Source organism: Dermochelys coriacea, chromosome 1, assembly GCF_009764565.3.
Source record: "Dermochelys coriacea isolate rDerCor1 chromosome 1, rDerCor1.pri.v4, whole genome shotgun sequence".
Lineage (NCBI taxonomy): Eukaryota > Metazoa > Chordata > Testudines > Dermochelyidae > Dermochelys > Dermochelys coriacea.
The window spans coordinates 290,649,222-290,674,469 of NC_050068.2; the positions used below are offsets into that span (position 1 = coordinate 290,649,222).

A 25,248-nucleotide genomic window follows, 5' to 3' on the forward strand; every position below is an offset into this window, starting at 1 on the left:
TTAGATACCATTAACTTGGGTTTGAATAGAGACTGGGAGTAGCTGGGTCATTACACAAATTGAATCTATTTCCCCATGTTAAGTATACTCGCACCTTCTTGTCAACTGTCTAAATGGGCCATCTTGATCATCACTACAAAAGTGTTTTTCTCCTGCTGATAATAGCTCATCTTAATTACTTAGTCTCTTACAGTTTGTATGGAATTGTATGCAACTTCCACCTTCTCTGTGTATATATCTATATCTATATCCATATCCATCTATCTTCTTACTATATGTTCGATTCTGTGCATCCGATGAAGTGTAGCCCACAAAAGCTTATGCTCTAATACATGTTAGTCTCTAAGGTGCCACAAGTATTCCTGTTCTTTTTGTAGTTTATTGACACACATACCGGTGTGGGGTCACACGGGAAGAGAAGAAAAGACCATCTCTGACCTCCATCTGTCCTTGAATTGATCTTTGCAGAGAACTGCTGGGCAATTACAACCCCATGAAAGTTTTCCCCCCCCCTTCACCTTACCTAATAAAATTATTTTTTTCTGCTAGTATTCATGTCTGCAAGTTTACTCTCTCCAGATAGGGAAGCCAACCCAAAACACTCACTGACCCAAGAACAGACTCCACCCCCTAAAATCCTTTCCAGAATGGAAAACCCCCAAAGTGGTAACAAAGCTAAGAAATGTTAGCTATTTAATTTTTCACACACACACACACACACACACACACACACACACACACACACACACACACACCCCATTTAAGGTAAAACTAGAATTTAAATTTTAATGGAGCAGTTGAATACAACTGTTGTTTGAACGAATAGTGCTCAAACAATTTCTCAGTGGGTTAGGTTAGCAGTCAAATATTACAAGCAAATAATTCCAGAAAGGCATAGCACCATGTCTGCCAACCCTGTTGTGGATTTTAAACAGCAGTGATGTCCCAGAGCACAATCATGTTTTGAATTAGAAATATTTATGGGAAGCAAGACCTTTTTCAGACTGATGTAGCCAATGATTTGATTGAATACACTTTTATAGATTTAGACCTTGCATCTCTGATTTTGTAAGCCTTTGCAATTTGTGTTTTAAGCACTAAGCTATCAATGTCTTACAGGCTTCTTCTCTTTTGTCTGGTGGCTGACGGAGAAGTGGGGATATGGTTTTTAAGAAAAATACTTCTTGTATAGTGTCTGATCCCACACCACCTGAAATCAAGTGGAGTTTTTCTATCAAGTTGAACTGAAGTAGGATGAAACTCCTGAAAAAGTTTTGATTCAATATTCTTGATCAACAAACAATGGGATGTGCAGTACCTGTATACAAAGATGGTAATTAACTTATAACATAGATGATTTACATCGGGCAAACTTTTTGGCCCAAGGGCCACATTGGGGTTGCGAAACGGTATGGAAGGCTGGGTATGGAAGGCCGGGTAGGAAAGGCTGTACCTCCGCAAACAGCCTGGCCCCCGCCCCCTCCTACTTCCTGCCCCGACTGTCCCCCTCAGAAACCCCCGCCCCATCCAACCCCCCCAACTCTTTGTCCCGACTGCCCCCCCCGGATCCCCCCTGCTCCTTGTCTCCTGACTGTGCCCCCTCCCAAACCTCTGCCCCACTTAACTGCCCCGTCCCCCAACTGCCCACAGGACCTCCTGCCCTTTATCCAACCCTCCCTGCCCCCCATCCCCTTACCATGCCAGCGGCAGGACAGGCTAATTGGAAAGCCTGGGAGGTTGGCGGGCACAAGTCACACTGCCCAAGCGGCGGCATAGCTCCGGGGGGGCATGGGGGGCCTAGCCTCCCCATCCGGGAGCTCAGGGGCTGGGCAGGACAGTCCCATAGGCTGGATGTGGCCCGTGAGCCGTAGTTTGCCCACCTCTGATTTACACTATGAATAAAAGAGGTTACTCACCCTGTGCAGTAACTATAGTTCTTTGAGAGGTGCAACTCTATGGGAGCTCCACTTGAGGCACATGTGCACCTCTGACCATAGATTTTCATTAGCAGTTTGAGTTCAGCCTGTGCATGCACTGCTGACATCCTTGTGCCCTGCACCATGGCTATATCAGGCTCTGTGGGTGAATCACACTCAGTTTCTTCTCCAATGCCAAGGAGAAGGAGAGTGGGTATTGGAGCACTCATAGGCAGACATCTTGAAGAACTACCATTACCACACAGGGTGAATAACTTCTTTCTACTTCAAATACCTGTAGGTACTTCACTTCAGGTGACTCCCCCTCCTTATGGGGATACCGCTTGGGAGCTTCAAAATCAAATCTGGCACAGCGGAAAGAACTGCATTGCCAATTGCCACATCAGATCTAGAGGCATCAACTAAGGCATGATGCCTGGAGAAGGTCTGTGCCGAAGACCATGAAGCAGCTCTGCAGATCTCAGATACCAGGACAGTTTTAAGTAGAGCCACATATGTAGACTGATCTAATCGAGCGAACTGACATGCCAGCAGGAGGTGGAATGTAGCACTGTAACAAGCTATAACACACCCCAAAATCCATTTGGATCATCTTTGGGTAGAAACAGAACCTTTAGATCTGTCTGCAAACAAAATGAGCAGGCTATGAGATTTACCAAATGATTTAGTCCTATCTACACAGAAGGCTAGCATAGTTCTGACATCTAGAGTATGGAAGGCGCCTTGGAAGGTTGGAATTATGTGGTTTTGGAAAGAAAACTGGTAGGTAAATGACCTCATTCAGATGAAATTCAGAAGATACTTTAGAAAGAAACCTGGGGTGTGATCATAAGGGAACTCTGTCCTTGTAGAATACTGTGAAAGGGGGTGGGACACTATGCCCCATACGCTTCATAAGAGATATGATTATGATATGATTATGGCATAACTAAGATGTATTTTATGCAAGATGGGTCATGTGAGATATCATTGGAAAGGTTATGATTTACTGAATATTATATTTGTATGCATGCATCATTTTTGTATCTGAAGTTAGGAATATTGTCTATGGACCTATTACAAATGTGTTTACACCTGGGGAATGCCCACTAGACAGAATGCAATCAGTCTAGATTGCTGGCTGGAAAGGGTCATTGGGAAAAACAATAGGTCTTTGAAGGTGCTAATCTCCCACTTTCATGGAAAGCCTTTCTGTGGACACCGCAAACAGACTGAGTTGTGGCTGCAGCGTCATGAGCTTACACTGTGATCAAGTCACCTAATACTGGACTCCATAATAAAATTAGTACTTTTCCACTGACTGGGTGTGGGAATCACATGGAAGACAAAGGATTCCCACCATATGTAAAACCGATTTAAGGCAGGGGAGTGACATAATCGTGGTCAGTTCTTCACTGAATCCCCACCCAGGATGACTGCTGAAAACATCTAACAAACAAAGATAAGGAAAGGAGAAGGACTGAGCCCAGGCTCGAAGGTTGCCTAGCCTGTAAATGAAATATCTGAAGTTTTAAGCTGCAGGCAAGTGCAGCTGGTCTTCAAAAATCTCTGCAATCTGCCTAAACCTACACTTAGGGTGGGAGAGTGCTACTTGTAACCAGTTTTAGTATTTTAAGCTTAGATTGAGTGTTTGTTTTATTTGCTAAGTAATCTGCTTTAATATGTTTGCTATCCCTTATAATCACTTAAAATCTACCTTTTGTTATTAATAAACTTGCTTTTAATTTTCCCTAAAACCAGTTTATGGAATTCATAACGGGGGGGGGGGGAGGGAGCTGTGCATAACTTCCTCCACATTGAGGGAGGGGGTGAATTTCAATGAGCTTACACTGTATAGTTCTCTGTGCAGCGCAAGACGATACAATTATGGATTCACACTCCAGAGGGGGTGTGCACTCAAGTTCGGGCGATTCCTTAGCTGAGCTTTCCCATGCAGAGCTGATCTCAGCATATGATGAGCTAGGCGTGTCCCTACCTGTGTGCACGCGCTAGTAAAATGCAGTCTGAAGCCTGAGGGAGGGTTTGGGTGACTTACCTCTGCAGTACAATGTAAAGGGAACCCAGGCTAGTGGGACAGGCAGGCTCAGTGGTACCCCAGTTCCAAGTGGCACCCTGGGTGGGGGGGAACCCATCACAGGGGGGTCTGCCATTAAAGCTCCAAACTCTCAGATTCAGCGGGCTGATGAAAGAGCCACTAAGAAGGCTGTTTTCATGGTCAAATTCAGTAAGGTGCAGTTTGCCATTGGTCAAAAGGTGACTTCATGAGACTTGAGAACCAAATCAAGGTCCCAAACAGGGGTGACCAGTGGGCAAGATTACGCAGACCTTTTGTGAACCTTACAGTTGTAGGGTGAGCAAACAGCGAGAACCCCTCAATAGTGCTATGAAAAGCTGTTAAGGCAGCCAAATGAACTTGGAAGTACTGATAGTCCCATTTTCTTTAATTGAAGCAGATATTCCAGAACAAGCAGAATCAAGGCAGATCTGGGGACAGCATTCGGGAATTCAGACCACTGACTAAAAGCTTCTCCACTTTTGAAGGTATTTCTGGAAGAATCTTTCCTGCTATTTAATAATATCTACTGTACTTCTGCAGAAAAGACTGACTCTATCCCACGAACCATCCAGGAGCCATGCCTGGAGGTGGAGAATGCTGGGATGAAACAGTCGACCAGTGCTCAGAGAGCAACTGAGGAGCGATTGGAAGATTTATTGCTGGACAAAGAGCTAGGTGAAACAGGTAAGGAAACCATGCCTACCTTGATAACATTGGAGCTACTAGAATAACTCCGGTCTTGTCCAGTCTGATTTTGTTCACCACTTTGAGAATGAGGGGCATCGGGGAAATGCAAAAAACAGTTTCTTGATCCAAGTGAGGAGGAACTGCGAACTAAATCTCTTCCCCTTGAACATAATAATGGCATTTTTTATTCATAGCTGTGATGAAGAGGTCCACTTCTGGAAATCTGCATGTCTGAAATATGCTGACAAGGATCTGGAAATCCAACGCCCATTTGTAATCTTGGGAATACAAGACAACAGGGAGTGTATAACTTGATGAAGTGCCCTGTTCTGTTCACTCTCCCTGAAGCATTTGGCACCAGCTACTGTCGAAAGCCAAGATACTGGGCTAGATGGACCACTGGTTTAACCCAGTATGGCTATCCTTATGTTTTTATGAAAATCACCTGCTAAAAGCGACAGCTGAGACATTTTGCCTGCCAAGGAGATATATTGCAGAAATTCTTCTGTGACCTTCTATTTGACAGTTCCATGATGTTTTGCACAGACAGAAAGGGTTCTCACTCCTCCCAACAATTGATATTGAATATGCAGGCAACATTATCTGTGATGACTTTCATAGGCCTGTGTCTGATGAGAGGCAGAAAACGAAGGGAGGCATTTCTGATCACTCTGGTTGAAATAGAGGGTGGATTCTTGCCATCTGACCTGTACCATTAGAGCAGCGATAATAATTAGATCTACCCAGAGGCAATTCAGATAATTTTATGACAAGAGGCAGGCCATTTATGCAGAAGGCTGACAAACTTAAAAAACCCACAACTTCAGCTGCCAATAAACAAACACCTTGATTGCAACATTAAGTATTAGTGTCTATCTTTTAACAAAGTTTATAAATCAACATTACCACCTGTGTCTGTGGTAATCTCTAATGGGAGAGGACATAAATGATCTCTGGCAAGCTTTCTGAAGAATGGTTTGTAGGAGGTCAGTGCAAGATGCATGAACTGGTGATGATGCCAGTCTGTCAGGCGACTGCCGTGTTGGTTTTTTATAATGTTCATGGTAGAAAACCCTGATTTGCAGAGTTACATTAATCCAAACATCATTAAAATATAGATGGTTTAGATGCTAGCTATTCTGAAACTGGTAAGCATATCGAGTCCAGAAATCACAAAGTCTCACTTTACTGATTTTTGCCTTCAAGATATCTGAGCTTTAGAGCCTTAAAATTTGTAATTGAAAGGCATCTTCATCAATTGAATCAAGGAAGTTATTTTCTCCAGAAAGGCAAGGTCCATCGGCAGAGACAACAAACGGAACACGAACAAATTAAAGCAAATCTTTTGGAATTTTAAAATTCTCAAAATCACATTTTAAGATTTTTGATCAGATTGTTTAGGAATTCTTGCATCATTTTCATCAACATTTCATCTGTAGCAGCACGCCATGAGGGAAATTGCAACATCTCACAGATTATGAGATTCCTCTGAAAGGAGCACACTTTTTCAAACAGATCCCCAACACTACTTGCAAGGCCTTGGAGTTGCAAGTTGAGTGACCAGTAATATTGCACAGATAAGTTATCTGTGTCATACAGGGGACATCATTCATAAATTCCAGGAACTCACAAGCCTTGTTGGTCTTGTGGTTTGAACAAAATTCTATTTCTTTTTGAAGCAACAATCTAATACATGCTCCTATTAACCAGTGAACATTGTCGTGCTCAGAGGCAGATTAAGCTTTTGTGGGGCCCTGGGCCAGAGCAAGTAGGGGCCCCACCCCACCCCTTCCATCTGAAATCCCCATTTCCCTGGTAGGAGCATGGGCAGAGGGGTCAGGGCATGGGGGATTGCCCTGCCCCTCACTCCCCGACAGGAGCGCCGGGCAGGCAGAGTGGGTCCAGGCATGGGGACGCCCATTTTTCCAGGGTTCCCCAATTGGCCAGGGCCCCTGGACAATCCACCACTGGCTGTGCTGAAAAGGTCATTTGTAAAAGAGCTTTAAAAAGACACGGTAGCAAGCTAGAAGTTGAGCATATGTAGTTCACTAATCTCATCACAATACCATTTTTTCATGTCCCCAGACAATTTACCACAGAGGACAGTCTGGGGAATGATGTAGTGAAGTGTGTTTAATGAAGGGCATAGCACTGCCAAATGTGAAGCAATGCCCTTCTGTTTCCCTGTCATGTTCTCAGTCTGTAACAAGCAAGTTTACTTCCTGCAGATCTAAACCTTTTTTTTTTTTTTTTTCCTCAAATGAGCCTTTTACCTTTTCAGAAATGATCTCTCATGTGGTGTAAGTTTCTAATGGTATTAAACACAAAAATTCTTCCTTGAAAATTTCACCATCATAAAAGCTAACAAATAGCAATAACTGGGCAGTGTCACTTAAATCACTTGATTAGTCCTTGTCCTGCAGAGAACAGAACACGTGGCGCTTCCTTTTTTGTCTGGACATGAACAGGTCCATCTGGGGAGTCCCCCACCTGAGGACATGTGGAAGATCAGGCTGATCACCTCTGGATGGAGCTACCATTTGTGGCGAGACGAGAGGATCCTGCTGAGGTGATCTGCCAGGACGTTCTTGGCTCCGGGCAGGTGGGCGGCTACCGGATGAATGGCATGCCACACACAAAAGTCCCAGAGACTGAGCACTTCCTGAGAAAGGCCAAAGACCTGATTCCGCCCTGCTTGTTGATGTAGTACATCGCGGCTGTATTGTCCGTCAGGACCTGCACCACGCTGTCCTTCAGGTGGGGCAAAAATGCTTGACAGGTCAGGAGCTCCTGACTGTGTTGAGCTCCCTGACGTTAATATGAAGGCCCAGATTGCTGTGAAGCCAGAAGCCCTGGTTGTTGAGCTCACCCAGATGGGCTCCCCAGCCCAGGTCTTACACATCCAAAACCAGGGTAAGCGACGGAGACTGGGTCACAAAAGTAACCCTGCACAGCACCAACTCCGATCCAGCCACCAGTCTGAAGATGAAAAAAACGCGGCTCAGCACCATGACCTGTCGGTCCAGGGCGTGCCTGCTGGGAATATAGACCAAGGCTAGCCATGCCTGCAGAGGTCATAGATGAAGATGGGTATAATGGACCACATACGTGCATGCGGCCATGTGGTCCATCAGTTGCAGGCATGTGTGGGCTGTGGTAAGTAGATGCTCTAAGTGGGCAATCAAGTCCAACATGGCCTGGAAGCATGCCTTTGGAAGGAAGACCCTGCCTCACGTGGAGTTGATAACTGCTCTAATAAACTCTAGTCATTGGACCAGTATTAACATGGACTTTTCTGTGTTTATTAACAGGCCCAGATCATTGCAGATGGATCGCACCAGGTCGAGGCTCTGTTGGACCTGCCCCAGAGACCTGCCCTTGATGAGCTAGTCGTTGAGATACGGGAAGATCTTGACACCCTGATGTCTCAGTTAAGCCGCTACCGGTGCCATGAATTTCGTGAACACCCTGGGGGCTGAGGATAGGCCAAAGGGTAACACTAAACTGGAAGTGATGTGCTGCCACTATGATGTGCAGGAAACGCCTGTGACCCAGGAATATGGAGACATGAAAAGTAAGCATCTTTTAAAGTTGAGAGCGGCATACCAGTGCCCCAAATCCAGGGAAGGAATGATGGAGATCAGGGAAACCACGCAGAACTTCAACTTCTTGAGGCCATGCAGGTCCAGGATGGGCCTGAGGCCCCCTTTGGGCTTTGGGATTAGGAAGTAGTGGGAGTGCAGACCCGACACCGCTCCTTAACATGCAACTCCCCCAGGCACTTAAGGCAGCTGCAGTGGGGGGTCGCTCACAGTCATAGGCCTGCTGCAGTCTGAAGAGGGCTTGAATCTGAGAGATCGGGGCATGCCTTGCCTGGGGCAAAGTCCCACTGGAACCCTAACTACTAACCAACTCACACTTAACTACTTAAGACTAACAAAGTGAACTATATACAATGGCCTTACGGCACGAAGTTCAAAATGGTAGACAACCGCTAGCTCTTGCCGAGCAAGAGAGGCGCTCCGACTGACCACCACAGGTGGTAAAAAGGAACTGAGAGGGCGTAGGGTTGGTGGCATAGGTGCTGCAGCACCCACAGGCTTGAGGCGGTTTCCATTATATACAGGGTTTACAGTTCGGTTCAATGGCTCTCAGCACCCCACTTTAAAAACCGTTCCAGCACCCCTTGCCATCAGCACCTGATAAACCATGGCATGAGCGCAACATTCCAGAGGGTGCCACAGTTGGCACTACGGGTACCGCTAAGGAAAAATCTCTGATGGCTGCGCATGTGGGCTTGTGCACACCTAGAATGGAACCGACATGAGCAAGCACTCGAAGAAGAATGATCCTGGCCTATGACAAAACACAGGAACCTTTTGTGCATCAGGTGTATTGCTATATGGAAGTACATGTTTGAAGGTCAAGGGCTGAAAAACAATCCCCTGAATCTAGAAAAGGAACTATAGCTACCAGAGTCACTATCTTGAACTTTTGAGACCTCACAAATTTGCTTACGAGTTTCTCCACCTTCTACTCTTCTTTGGCATGAGAAAGTACCTCACGTAGAAGCTCCATCTCCTGTGCTGAAGAGGGACCAGCTCTATTGCTCCTAAACGAAGAAGGGGGTTTATTTCCTGTCTTAGGAACAACTGAGGAACAGTGACGGGGAATGAGAAGGGAGGGAGGTAAAATGGATTGCAGCCCAATGGTGGCATATCCAGCATTCATTTGTCTGAGGTGATAGGCTCTGCATACTTGTTGGAATTGGGAGAGTGTGTCCCCAAATGGGGGGAGGTAGGCAGGCAAATCATTGCAGCTGACAGACTAAAGACAAGGGAGTGGCTAGTATATCTTGTGATAGGCTACTATATTTTGTAAAAATTCAAGATCAGGAACTAGCAGCAAATTGAGGTGAACGAAGAGGAATCGAGATTACTCTGTCCTTCACTAGAGAGGAAAGAAAGAGTAATCTTGATTCCAGAGAATTGCATCAGGTAGAAACTTTGAGCTGTTTGCAATCTACGGAATTTTCTTTTGTTCGCAGGAGTGTAGATGCCTAAAAAATGTAAGACTAGAGTCTTTAAGAGCATGCAACAACTCATCCATATTCTGTGAACAACTTTGGACTATTACATGGGAGATCCTGTACCATATTCTGGACTTCTCTGGGGGAAACTAGACAACTGTAGCGAGGATGCCCTGCACATCACCACTGCTATGGAAATGGAACAGGCTGCAGTATCTGCAGCATCAAGTGCCGCCTAAAGAGATGTCCTGGCCAATAACTGTCCCTCAGATATAGTAGCCTGAAATTGTTCCCTTTGGTCTGGAGGAAGATGTTGAATAAAGGAGCCAAATTTTGCATGATTTGTAAAGTTGTATTTGGGCCATCAGCGCCTAATAATTTGCAGTGCAGAACTGTAGGGTTGCTGATGGAGTAAGAATTTCTCCCCAGAAAGTCCAAGCGCTTCTAGTCTACAAGAGGAATCAAGATTACTCTGTCCTTCACTAGAGAGGAAAGTTAAATTTGCTTTTCAGCACTGACTAAAAATTTGAAATTGCTATTGACTCTTCTGGCTTTTATTTAGCCATTGCCCATTAATCTCAAAGCCTGCTTCAAGCGCCAAAAATAAAGGAGCATAAAATGAATCCTGAAAGGAGGGTTTGGGGGGTTTGTTTGTTTTTTGCCATCTCTTGGTTTTCATATCTGTTCTCTTTCAGTTGTTCACCAAGCTGAAGTGTCCAGTATATTTCTCTCCCTCTCCTCCATCAAGGGATGGTAAATGGATTGTTCTATCATATCTCAAAACCTTTAGTAGGGACATAATCACATACTTCAAGGTCAACTTTATAGGTCAGGTTCAGAAAGTTCTCCTTACTCAAAATGAACAGCTGATACATTTTCCTTTTTAAAAAATAAATTTTGTAACTGTTTTCTGATTACTAATAGAGCTTTACGTACAAGGCCTTTGGTTCTCTCTATTAATACCAGGACCTTAGCATAGTCTTCTGTTGAAATAAAGGCTGAAGGCTTGTGCTTCAGTTTTATTTTTGGTTTCGTCTGTATTAAGATTAACTTAATTTAATATTTAAATAGAGCTTTATCTGAACAACAAGTTCCGCCTACGAGGCTCAAATGCTCATCCAAATCTTTGAGGAAAATCTGGATTTTGTGATCAATTGCCGATTCACATCTGGGTGTGATGTACTGACCCAATACAATAAGGCAATGGCATTAATAAGCTTAAATAGATCTCATGCTTATCGGGTGCACCAAATAGGGCATTAGAGTGGGCAGCTGTTCTGTGTCCTGTGTTTTGGAGAGGGGAGGTGCAAGAGTGGAATGAAGTTAAGGGAACAGGAAAGGATATCTCCAATAGCATAAACTCTTCTTGAATCGCCACAGAAAAGTTCAGCAGTTTAACACCAGGAATGGTTTAGAACGAATCAATCATGCAAAAGTTATTCAAGGTAGAACGATCAAATAATCCTTGAGATGTGGCTCCTGCCAGAGGATAGTCTAATAAAAAGAAGGGCCGTGTAGAGAAAAATTATGTTTTCAGAAAGCAAGTCTCAAAAAGTCACTGGGGTGAGGAACGACTAAATAGGGATACAGTAGGTCTTTTTGGGTTCTACATAAGGAGAGAAGATCTGCTGCAAGATTTATTTATTTATGACTGGAGTCCTTTCCATACATGGAGAGATAAACATGCAAACAATTGTAATAATATATGTATACATTTGGGAGGGGTGTGTGTGTGTGTGTGTGTGTGTGTGTGTGTGTGTGTGTGTGTGTGTGTGTGTGTGTGTGTGTGTGTGTGTGTGTGTGAGATTACACAAACAAATGGAGGAGCCATGTCTTCCTCCATATGATACAGAATGAACCAAGGCATCCAGCCTTCTGGTTAACAGTACAGAACCTTCTACTACTGTCTTTTAAATAGATGAAAATGGAATCTTGTTTAAAAAGAATGTAGGAAACTTTTAAAAGCTAAAAGAGATCAATGAGGTTGCAGCATGAAGTATTCAGTTCAGGAAATGACACATTTAAGGCTGTGCATGAATGTATGCATTATGATAGAGTAATACCAAATAAGACTTGCTTCATTATGTTGATAAAAGAATGATGCAAACTGATTAGTGAATTGTTCTAAAATCCAGTCACTGGCGATGTTGTACGTGTACAGTGAGCAAGACAGGACCTGCCGCAAGAGGAAGAATGCTCTTGTGAGGAAAGCACTGGACTGGAATCCAAGAGAACTTGTTTTTTTTGCTGCTTCTGTCAGATTTCCCATGTGACCCTGTGTAAATCATGCTGTTTTTCAGTCTCATCTATAACGTACAGCTATCTGCAAAGTTTGTTTTTTAATGTTTGTGAGGCACTTATGCTATGTTGGGTGCCACAGATGTGTCAACAAAAAATTCTGTATTCGTTTTAGAGTTTGGATGGTATGCAGTAAATAAAGCATGGGGCCACAAAATGAACGAGGATAAAAAAAAATATTCAACAGCAACCTCTTTCACTATGCACCATCCAGTTTATGCACTGAAACAGGCAAGGGTTCTATGTAGAAAACAGTATATCAAGCAAACAATGAGATACTATATTGTAATGCAGTCTCACAAGATGTCAGAGTTGTTCAGATAACTTCACCTTTGCCATTTTCTGATTTTTTTAGAGCTTCACTTTGTAACTTTAAGCTTCTTCTAGATTGCTCTAGACAAAACACACACATTGTTTCTTAATGTGTCATTATGGTTAACTATTTTAACAGTAATTGAAATAATTGTTCCTTTATAGTTTGTCACAAAATATGTATATAAAGGGTTTACATTAGCATATAGAATTCTTAATTCAGACTTCTTGTTAATGAACTTGTATATTTCTTTATGTACATAACAAATAATCCTACAGTGTTTGTTTCTAAACATCAGTTTTCCAAATAAAGTGACATATGTTTGTTTAGCTTTTAACAAATATGCCATCTTCTCTACATTACAGTACATTTAGGCATTGAAATAGAACTTGACTGCTTTTATTTACACAAGGGCCAGTAGATGGAACAGTTCCAGAGCTCTTACCAACACAAAAAAGTTCAAACACTTGTCATACGAGACGATTAAGGTGATTCGATTATCATCTGTAAGTATCTACATGGAGAACAAATATTAGATAATGGGCTCTTCAATCTAGCAGAGAAAGGTATAAAACAATCGAATGACTAGAAGTTGAAACTAGACAAATTCAGATGCAGGGTGGATATGATTTAAATCACTAGTCAGGAAGATTCAATTTAATCATGGATTTCTACATAAAAGTGCATTCTTGTTGGTTGTTATAAACTTAATACATGTTCCTCTACCTGTGAAGAATTTCATTAAAATATTCCCAAACTGAGTCTCCTTTATGGCCTGCTACCATTATAGGTTTTCCCTTTTAGTGAGAGAATGGGTATGATAGATCTCAAATCAATGAGGGCTACACTCAGAAAGACCTCAAGACTTCTGGAATATGCTGCTCAAACAGTTTTACTTTTGTTTTTACTGCCTGTCCCTCCCTTCTCACATTTATCTCCAGACTTCTTCTTGTCCAGATCTATTCCGCTCCCAACAATTTAACTGAACTTTTTGAAACTTTGCACTTTTAGAGAGAGGTAAGGGACTGACTCCGTGTACACAAACTTGCAGAGGGACAATAGGGTTGAGGTTATTTCTCACCTCTATATCTTATTTATTTTAAAACATTTTTGCTGTTAACAAGCATGTTATCTCTGGAGACACAAATCCAGAGTTTAAGAACTGCAAAACTAAGCATCTCTGATGGTATCTTCTAGACTGAGCACTGAGTCCCATTGGGTAGATAGAAAGATTAACCTAAATAATCTATACAGAAGCCCCTGGAACCCTAAAAGATTGGGTCCCTAATCCTTGAACTATTGAAACTCATTTACAAAACTTTTCTTAAACATTACATGACTATATTGTCTCATACTACAGAATTAGAATTTATCATCCCTATTCTATGTTGAGATATCTAAAGATAGATACATTATAGCTCAAAGATTCCATTGAGAGAAAAAAATCTTATAAAATAACCTGATTTAAATAAAAAAATCCAATTTTTTTTATTTAAAAAAAATCATTGATTTTTATCCCCCTGTAAGCAGACCAAAAATAAGGTGTAAATTTCCAACAGCGAGCGCAATTAATCATTGGAAAAAAACTACCAAGAATTCTCCATTACTGACTATTTTAAATCAAGACTGGATTTTTTTCTGAAATATATGGTCTATGAATTAGTTTGGGGGAAGTTCTACAGCCTATGCGATCTATGCCAGAGTTAAGACTAGATGATCAAAATGGTCCCTTCTGGCCTCAGAATCTTTGAATCCTGCTGAACTAAACCTTTGAGAGTGTCAAGATAAAAAAAGGTTACATGCTTGAAAAGACAGCTTATGTGATTTAGAACTTGGACTCCTAATCTCCCTTTTCACAATATATGAAAAACTCCTAGTGATTTCAACAGAGTTAAGTAATTTGTATCTTGCAGCCAAGAATCTGGGCCCCGGGATTTTATCCATTGCTACAAACCCTGCCTGCATATACATTTAGTTGCGTTTATAAATTATTATTCTTTTATAGTCAATATTAATTTTAAAAACATACCTGCTACTTGTGCCAATCTATCATGAAGTTTATATAAGCTGTTCATCAGACTTTTTTCGTTTGCCTGGAATTAAAAAAGCTGGTTAACATTAAGACAATTTACAGCTTCACAAGAGAAATTCATTTTTCATCTACTGAGAACCTAAAGCTATTTACCAGTAAAATAGTATTTTATCTACAGAATTAGATAAGACAGCCAAATAGTGTTTTGTGCATCAAAAAGACAGCATCAACTGATTTTGCATTTATCTGTATCCATTCAAGGTATAATCTTTTATTGAGCTAGTTTAAACTAGTTCTTGGAATTAGAGAGGAAAATTATAGGAAACAGGTTGACAATTTAGGTGGTTGCACTGTACTCTCTAACACAGTACTAAAACAATACCCCAGAATGGTCTTAATAGGTATTAAAAACTTGGAGGTGTTAACTTTAAAAAAAAAATTTAAACTAAGCCCCTGGATATTTATTCTCATTAAAGCTCCTATGACACTTTAGACAAAACAAGATATGTTAACCATCCCTACTTCAGACACAAAGCTCTGCACCTAGGTGATTACATAGTTATTTCCACCAATTCAAAAGATTTAATTTAATTTTTTTGTTTGTTTTTGTTTTTTTAAAGTCAGTAGTGCACAGACATGCCCACACAAGTTTCAATCTCACCCCTAACATAGATGAACTGATAGATCCTTCGTGTCAGACCAGTAGTTACCATCTGTCCACTAGTAAAATTTTGCAAAAGTAGTAGTGTTTATCCTTCAGTCCAAGTCAGATTCCAGTATATGCAGAAAGTCTACTTAAGTTTCTGCAGTTTACAGTGAAATCATCATTTGCACCCAAAATGAAAAAAATTTATGTAACTTTCTGAAATTTTGCCACAGAAGTGGCTGCACTTCAACAGTGTGTGTTGTGTAGCATCTCGCCACAGAAATGGATGAATTTGAGCAGTTTGGACTACATAGTCTTTTGATCCCTCAGAATTAAAGATGTTCTATTAGGATGAGTTACTTGTCAGTAGCTGCATATATTATGTCTGTACATCTCCATTTGCAGCATGTAAGTTGTGCTATTAGAGCTGAACTATTTAGAAAAAAAAAATCTGATAAGGTCAACCAAGCTCTCCCGTGTGGTCTGAACTCTCAGAACCAGCTAAATAAAAGGGATCGAAAGCCCCAAGCAGTTGCATTTCACTATGATAAAATAAAAGATATAGAAGACTCCAAAGACATATTGAGGAAACCACCTCTCCCCCCATGACACACAGCTACAGTTGCAGTCCATGGAGGCCTCCTGAGCTGAAGCTCCTTTGGCATGGAGGACCGGGAGGGAGGAAGGGGCACACACGACACAACGGGACGACAGCTGGCATAGTGCTCATTATGGCCCCAGGCATTTCCTTCCCCATATATGTAACAGCCCAATTTTTAAGATTGGAGATTGTCAAACTTCCTAGAGAATATTTTCTGGAAAGCCAATTTTGTAAGTCTTCAGGGCATGCTGCAATGCACACCTTTTCTTTGATGGATCATGAAGACACTGGCATTGTTGGGTAGGGCAGGGTGTAGGACTTCGGAGATTGTGCATGTGGTTAATTTCAGTTACATTTATGTTGCTGCTGTACATGATGGATTTATTTTAATTTATTTCTTAAAAAAACTGTTAAGTGCACCCAGAATAATGGATTAGGGTTCTTTTTTTACACTCTGTATACATCTAAATAATATCTCATGAATATTTTATCAGTAAGCCACTAGGAGAACAAGTGAAGACTAATTAAATGAAGACTGAAGACCTATTCCTCTAAATACGCATGACAGTGAGATGCCAAATAAGATACGGAAGGCCTAGCATTGTCAGTTGTAATGGAGATTTTGTTCAGTATCTTGTTAAAGAAGTCCATTTTCACTGCAGCATACATTAAGAAGCACTCCTTACCAAAGAAAGTTTATCAATGCTTGAAATAATGAAGGTATGAACAGAAAAGTTGAGAATTTCATTGTTACTGGAGCTCTTAAACGTAGTCACAGTGCAAGATTCCTACAGACAGAAGCATCAGATGTCTAAACTGAAATCACATTCTTATTTCAGAAAAGAGAAGACGGATTAGTTTTACATAATCTGCAATGGTTGAATGACTTGTTGGCTTTATTCAGCAACCACAAACTAAATGTAAAACTTCAAGGGTCAAGGAATGATTGTTATCAAACATAGTGGCTACTAAGATTATGAAGAGAAAGTGGAACTATTCAAGATGACTGATACTGGAAGGTTAAAAAATACTTCTCTTCATTGACTCAGCATCTGAACAATTCAGCATTCATGGGCCATGCTGGCAACATAATAATGCACTAGACATTCAGATGTAACTGGGAATCTTACCGGGAGTTTAGGATCCGACAGCTAGAAAACATATAATGACCCAAGAGCCACACAGGATCAAATACCTCCAAATATCATATTTCAAAAAGTTTTATCTCAACAACCTGGAGATAGAGATTGTCAACTTCTTAAAAGAATACTTTATAGAAAACCAAGTTTGTTTATTTCATTTCCCAGGTGGAAAATAGCGAACATAAAACAAATCAATTTACTAACAAACAAAGTTTGGCAAACTTAAAACACACTGTTCAACTCTTGTTTCTGGGAAAAAGAAGCCACCTATAGCTTTGTAGATGATCTCTTGCTCAAAGTACTTGTGAGAACTGTTTTCATGAATCAACTTAATGTCTGACAATAACAATCAATCAACAAATGATGTGGATTAGGAGGAGGAGAACTGGAGAGCATAACTCTTCTGGCTAATGAACAATCCATAGTAATTCTACTCCATACTAGAAGGAAACTGACAAGATTCCCAGAAGGAAAGGGAAAAGCCTAAGGGACAGGATGAGAAACTGAAAACAAGTTCTTGAGTTGTCTGTCAAATCTGGTGCCCAAGAGACTATAATGTCAAAAGAATCATGTCTCTTCCTGCAGTGCTTATGGGCCTTTCTACTGGACTGCTTGGAATAAGGCATTCTGAGGTGAAAGACAGTATGCTGCAACATCAGGCCAGTATTTCCAAGAAGATTGCATCAGTCAGAGACCTGGTTGCCAACTTCATATTACAACATACAGACACCTCAGAGTAGGTCCACCTCAGAAATTGTTGCCCCAGTTCTCTAGCTGAAAAAGTCAATATCATGATGGAAGAGAACCAATGTGGAATAGAGGGACAAATTCTCTTCAGTGAAATCCACCTTCTGAAACCCTTCCTCCTGAACCAAGATCAAGGAGCTTTATCAGAAGTAGAAGGAGCTTAATCTCCTGATATTTCACACAGGTTATTTTTTTTCTAACTTTAAAACACTATCCAAGTCAGATTTGGGTTTTATAGAATTAAGCTTAAAAACCTGAAGACTAATACAATTCTTTCCAGGATTTTACAACACAAGCACTGCAGGATTTTCTACATTAAAGCAATCTGACTGTAAGACAAGGTTGAAATCTATAAATCAAATTTTACTGCTCAAGATTTTTAAAAATACAAAAATTAAGACAGCATAGGGAAAAGTAAATTAATTTTTTACATTCTTTCAATCTTATTTGTTTTAGGTGTAACATAACTAGCATTTTTAAGCTAATAATGGTTTTAGTTCCTAGGTCTTTCAGTAGCCATTTGTGTAACATAACAGTAGCTTACTTAATTTTCTCACTGTCCTATATGACACAGTGACCTCTGCTAAAAGCATACAATACATTCCAAAATTGCATACACCTTAATAATTCTTGGTGTTTGCACTGACTTCATACAAATATCTAACAAAACATAAATCACAATGTATTATAATCATATTTACTTACTTTTATTTCTTCAAGCTGCTCACTGAAGGGATTTTTAACTATTAAGGGTAAAAAAAAGAACTTTATTAGTTCACTCATTGTCTGGTTTGTAGATGGTAATAAAATATATCACTATTATAGTCTCTTAGCACATAAAATTTCATAGTGTATAAAGATAATTACATAGATATATTTAGGGACAATCATATCTTTAAATTTATGCTAAATGAGAATCAGACAGCTACAGCAGCAGTTTTTTGGACTAAGATGCAAATTCTGTCATCCCAGGAGTTAGGAGCTATAACTAGCCATATAGCTATTTCAATTGTTTTCAACAACCACCTCAATATGAATATAAAATAAAGAGTGGTTTAGCAAACCCAAAACAAACTTCAAAAGTGATTCAACTATTACACTTAAATAACGGAATTTTGAGGAGCTAGACATTTTCACAGTATAGAGTGTAAACAATGCAAACATATTTCAACATGCATTCTTATTCAATGAAAACCCCTGCATGACATCATACCCCTCTCAAAAGCATTTCTTTCTTTAAGAGACACAGATTCTCAAATGAATAGGGAAATATAGGTCTGCTTATAACAGCAAATAACGTATTTTTGACCGAACAATTTCCACAGTTCATTTAAGCTGCAGTTAATCTGCTTTCCCTGGCTAGAGTGAAAGCCTTTGGAGCCAGAAGAAGCGGATTTTAGACAAATTATAACCAGAAATAAAGTGCAAATTTTGAATATGGATCATTCAAGGGATGTGGTGAATTCCCCATCACTTGAAATCTTTAAAAAATCCGAAGTATAAAACAGGATTACTCAGGTGTGTAAACTGCAACAATTGTGTTTTTTTAAAATGCATCATCACTTCGCTACAAAATCTAAATTTTCATTTAAAAGGTGAAATCTCTAGACCTTCTGTTTGCAAAGAACTTTAGAAACATTGGCCAAACATTAATTGGTGAAGCCCTTTCCACCCGCATCTGTAGACACCTTGAACCTTTTCTGGGATATGTGAACTGCCCCCATTCATACCTGAAGTCCAATGGTAATTTCAAGTGTGAAAGTTAGCTATTTCACTACTGATCATTTTGGTAAAAACAGAGTGTTAATGTTCTCTGTCACTGTTTAATGTTGTGGCAAATATTTAGAGTATAGTGGGGCATCATCTAGCTCCAAGTCAAGGGTTTCTGGACCAAGGAACAAGAACCCCTTATGACTGAAGCTTAAAGTGGCTGCTGCTTCTGCCCAAGAGAGGAAGGATGGGTGAAAGAAAGAAAGAAAAAAAAAAAAAAAGAGAAAAAATGCACCACAGTATAAAACTGAACTTAATATTAAAGTGAACACAACCAAAGAACATTTTAGCGATTGAACTAGGGTTTGGGTCAATGGGGGGAGGGGGGGGGAAGGACAAGTGCTACAGAATTCTATGCACTTCCCATAATTTAGGCCCAATTTGCTAGATGGGACATGAGGTCTTGACTAAGTATTTTCCCTTAGCCAAAGTAAAGTGAATTTTACTGTTTGTGAAATAGAGATTTCAGCACTGTCAGGAGCCTGTGAAAAAAAACGCAAGATTCTTCATACTACAGTCTGCAATATTTCCATGCTTTCTAAGCCCATCTTGCACAAAAACTGTCAATTGTTCCAATGCATGAAATGATCAAAGTGGAGGAATTTAAATTAAGGTAATTTCATTATCTCCTCCAAATCTCTCTGTGTCACTGTATTCCAGGTTACAGACAATCATGTAAGTGTGACCCATCTTAATTCCTAGATGTGTGACCTTGAATTTGGCTATATTAAAATGCTCAGCTTACCAAGCAATTCAGATGAGTCTGTATAACTGATCTGTCCCCATCATATTTACCACTTCTCTAATATGTCCTCTGCAAGTTTACCAGAAGTGATTTTTATATTTTCTTTCAGATCATCCATGAGGAACTGAATACCATTGGGCCAAGTAGAGGACTACAATATGCCATTAGCAACATCCTAAAGGATGATGATTCTCCTTTTACAATTACTTTTCGCAATCTATCAGTTAACCAGTAACCAAGTTTTAATTAATTTAATATGGACTACATGGATATTATATAGGGCTAATTTTTAATCAGAATGCCATACAGGACAAGTCAAATACCTTACAGAAGTTGAAACATTATGCTAACAGTCAATTTATCAACCAAACTTGTAATCTCATAAAAAGTGATCTGAAGTTTGGCTGACAAGACCTATTTTCCTTATAGCCTTGTTGATTGGCGTTAGTTATACTACCATCCCTTTAATATTTTTTTTTAAACTGATTACAACTCAGATCAGCCTTTTCATGGTTTTGCGCAGGATTTACATGAGGATAATCGACCTAGTCAGCCATGTCATTCCGTTTACCCATTTTAAAACAATGACCTAACACTAGCTTTGTCCCAGTCCTCTGAATTTTCTCAGTGTTCCAATAATTGTTAAAAATCAACATTAATAGTTCAAAAAGCTCCTTGGCACTTTTTTTTTTTTTTTTTTAAAAAAAGATTTTGGAGTGCAAGTTATCTTCTTGTCCTGACTACGTTAATAAGTTTAACCTTATAACTACTGCTTAGCATCCTCCTAGTTACTAATGGAAGAGAAATTATTTCCTTATCACTCCAAAATATGAATCCATCATCCTGTTTCTCTCCAAATACAGAACATAAATATTTAATACTTCTGTATATTGTATCCTCCCCTGTACAAATCTCTGTACAAACCTCCCAGAGAGATCAGTGGGGATCTGTTGTGGATTGAAGAAAGTATGAAATCCTTAATTTACATCCTGACCCCCAGACCATCAACATAGTATCTGCCCTCTCCTCTCAAGGAATTTGACAACTCTTCTCTAGACAGATCCACTGGAGCAGGGATTGTCTATTAATCTTTCTCCACACTAAGATTATTGTTGGTGCTTAATTATCAGTTTGTGCAGGATTACAAGATTCCATCTTAATTATGTTTCTAATCTTACAGCTGTGGAGATAACTTTCCAGGGTGTGAACACAATGGAAATTACTGCAAGTGTCATCTTCCTAAATCAGCTGACAGACCCAATGCCTCCGATTATGACAGCTATACCCAACTGCAGCAAAGTAAGGTATCAAGACAGTTTCACTGTTGTTTGGAACCCTATGGGTACTACTTAAACTAATCAGAATCACGTCAATTTTATTCTGCTACTGGGGAAAACAATCTCCTGGAGCAAACAGATGTACCGGAGTTGTGTGTGTGTGAGGAACTCCCCGAGACAGACTGGGGAAACGGATGAGGAAGCAGCGTTTACCCCAATACACATAATTTTAGCCGGCAGGTTCTGAGCAAAAGGGAAGGAGGAAAACCTCTCTCCTTCCCAGCAGCCAGGGGATGGGGCCTACAGATATATCAAACATTCAGCCAAATAAATTAAAAAAGTCTCTGAGCAGATCTAGGGACAACATTCTCATAGGAAATTCTATTTAGGATGGCAGGGTCACTACCCCTAAACTTTACTGGAGTCACCATACACATCCTCTCGTTAGTTTATTTCTCTAACTAGTAGGTATCTAGTAAGCCTTGGCTGGGAACTAAGAAGGAACTGGGAGGCACGGCCAGCCAGCAGACGACTGGTAAAGTTTTCAAAAAGCAACTTAAGCACTTTGAAAATTTTTACCCAATGGCAAATTAAAGTAAAGGAGGAAAATGAGATTGGGGGAAGGAGGGAACAGGCCTGTAAAAGAGACTCTAGTCTAGACAGCTGTTATCAGAGGAATACAGCACAGCAAGAATGTCAAGAACCCTTACATCAGAGAATTTGCATGCCTTACTGGAGGACTAGGCTGAAAACATGAATTGCATTTCACTAGAAGTCCCTAAAAGGTTTAAAACCTAAGAGAGTTACCTAAGAGAGACTGCCTCACTCCCCGTGAAGCAGAGATCAGCAGAGGCACCTGGCCCAGAGCCCCCTTGATATAAAGCAGGGGTCTCAAACATGTGGTCCACGGGGTTACTTTCTGTGGCCTGCCAGCTCCTGGCGGCCGCCCCAGCATTTACCTAGAGCAACTCTGGCCCGGCATGCACCGGGGGCAGGGCAGGCTTCCTGCCCTGCCCCCACGCCACTCCGGAAGCAGCCAGGGGGAGGTTTCCCGTTCCCAGCCAATGGGAGATTCAGGGGAGGGAGCTTCGGGGGAGCGGCCAGGGCAACACACAGACCCCTATGTCCCCCCTCCCCCCAAGGAAAGGTCCTGGCCGCTTTCCGGAGCGGCGGGGGGCAGGGCGGGTAGGCAGGGAGCCTGTCCTGCTCCCAGTGCGTGCTGGGCCGGACCCACCCCCTGAACCTCTCCTGCAGCCGAATCCCCTGCTCTGAGCCCCCTGCTGCACCCCACACACCTCCTGCACCCCAACCCCCTGCTGCACCCTACACCCTGACCCACCCTGCTCCCCAACCTCCTGCCCTGAGCCCCCTGCCGCACCGTGCACCCCTCCTGCATCCCCTGGGGGGCAGGGAGGGGGCAGAGGTTGGATGGGGGCAGAGAAGGGGTGGGAAGAGGTGGGGCCTCACGGAAGGGATGGAGTGGAGGCAGCGTTGGTGGGGGGTTTAGCGGTGCGGCCTCATATGGTCCTCATGGTCATTTAAGTTTGAGACCCCTGATATAAAGGAAGTGGCTGATGACAAGGAATTCTCTCTGAGGGATTCTCAGTTTTGGAACTAATACCCCAAGTCAGCATCAATCCAGAAACATTAACCAAGCATACTAAAGCCCATTAAAAAAAAAAAAATCAACCTACTGAATAGGAATATGGGCTAAGAGCTAGAGGGAGATTTGATGAATATCAAATAATCAAGCAAAAATAAAAAGAATAAGCAATTTTTTGTGTGTTTTTAATTTATGGGATAGATATCTAAAGCTTAAGATAATCATAAAAAATGTAAGTGCTTAATAAAAAGATGAAACTGTAGGCAAATTGCAGAGGTTTATGAATATGAAATGGAAGTCAAAGTTTCAGGTAATGAACCTCAATTATGGAGCTCACTCCTGCCAGACACGCATTACAGGTCCTTCCACATTCAGACGAAATGCAAAAAACTCATCTGACTTGGCTTTTCACCCAAGATCTTCAGCCACATGCACACAAACAAAATTATCTGTAAAGGATATATTGAATGAATGCTCCACAGTGTACGTTTTCTTCCTCTCTGCATAGTAGTAAGGACACTGCTGATGCTCAAATAAGGTAAAATGCTTTCTTACCAGAAACACCCTTATCACCAGCCTGGCACTAGAATCACTGGGTTTAGCTAACGTACCTATCCTTGAATTAGAAGGCAACAGAAAGAGAACTGGCTCTCTTACAGCAATTTGCACCAGATCGCTATACCACATCCTGCAGATCAAACTGAGGTGACCGTTACTGGCTAGGCAGACACAATATTACAGCCCCGCTAAATTCCTCACCTACAGTAAACATATATTTTAAAGATTTTTTTTTAAAAAAAATCAAAATCTGTCATGGTAAATGGCAGGCAAATATTCAGAACACTTTTGAAGAGCAATTCTTGCAACTGCGGAACTGTAAGTTAGAATTTTCACATTTTTGGGATAAGTTTGTCTATGGGCCCAGAATACACTGAATTTGACACATTTTCCTCTGCATTTTCCATCTATTTCTGAAAAGTGAACACCTGAGAGCAGAACCTCCACTTCCATGCATGAAATCTTGACCTGCTAAAATGATCTGCTGAACAATTATTTCCTCTTACCAAACTACTGTAATGTAAGCAAATTTCTTTCTGTCCATGATAAAAGTAGGAGCTTCTCTCAAAGATACTGGCTGTTCAGAGATTACACCAAAAATTATTACTATTAGATCATCACCGTTGCATATTGCGACATTAAGAACAGCGCAAGCGCAGAAGACGAGTGGCACCCACATAACAGTTAATGAATTTCAGATGGCTTAACCAGTTCTGCTTTACCCCAATCCTTTTTAATACCATGAAATGTATCTGATAAGTGTCATGCAAGGTATCAATGAAAAAGCTCATTACTCACTGGTTATTAATATCATCATATAACGCAGGTGCAAGCAACTGATGCAAAGAGCTTGATATAAACTGAAATAATAATTCTTAAAATATCTTTGCCAGCCAAGCAGGAGTTACCCCACCCTCGACAACGGAATTCGGTTTCCCCACCTCGGCATTAATGCCAAAGTACTTTGAAAGGCAATGAGAATGCATTTACATATTGCATAAACATCAACCTAACAAGGGATGGAGGCAAACCTAACACTATCACAGAGGGGGAGGGGACTAACAATCACATGTCTAATGTTCATTTAGTTGCACAAAGGGGCAACAACTAAATAATTTGCATTTTAGCAGACAATCCCAGTGGGAGCAGTAGAAGCTCCCTAAAAGTGGGGTGGCCACCAGCACTGGAACCATGGCTCTGCCCCCTGCATCACCCCTTCCCCCAAACTTCCAATTCTGCCCTCCCCACACTTTTAAAAGTGATGGGGCCATAGCCCCCAGCACCCCTGAGCAGTCGCAGAATACTTCCTTCAAAACAAAGTCCAAGTAGCCTAACTCACAGTTGTATTTATTATCTGAAGGTATCCTTCAGAAGAATCCATTTCAAAGATTCAATGTAAAAAGAGTGCTACGGAATCTTAAATTATCTGTCTTTCACCTAAGACTACAAAAGGTACCAGCCCTTTGACTTTCGGGGATAAGTCCTGACCCAGCAGTTCCATCAGCCATTTTGATGGAAACATCTAGTGAGGATTTTACCTTGACCCAAGACTAGTTTGTTACGTTTTAGATACTAGATGGCATTATATCTTTATTTCTCTTGTAACCATTTCTGGCTTTAATCCTTATACTAGTACTCACTTAAAACCTAATTTCTTTTATTTTTAAACTAAGCCAACTCAGTACTGTGTTTGAACTGAACTGTTTGGTAACTCCAGTTAAAGTAACAAAACTGTTGATACTGACTCTTTAAAGGAGCAATGAACTTTAAAACATTCCTCTAATTGTTCCAGAGCAGGGCTGGACAT

The 25,248-nt window shown here is 41.0% G+C and overlaps 1 protein-coding gene across 1 annotated transcript in view; it reads right to left on the reverse strand.

Annotated features, from left to right (window-relative positions):
* The window catches only part of LEMD3 (LEM domain containing 3), an 82,308-nt gene that overhangs the window by 25,197 nt on the left and 31,863 nt on the right, over positions 1 to 25,248 (reverse strand). The window contains exons 2-3 of the mRNA XM_038404879.2: positions 18,194 to 18,231; positions 14,350 to 14,413 (exon numbers count right to left, since the gene is read on the reverse strand). Of these exons, the coding sequence (XP_038260807.1) occupies positions 14,350 to 14,413; positions 18,194 to 18,231 (102 nt within the window). The remainder of the gene's footprint in view (positions 1 to 14,349; positions 14,414 to 18,193; positions 18,232 to 25,248) is intronic.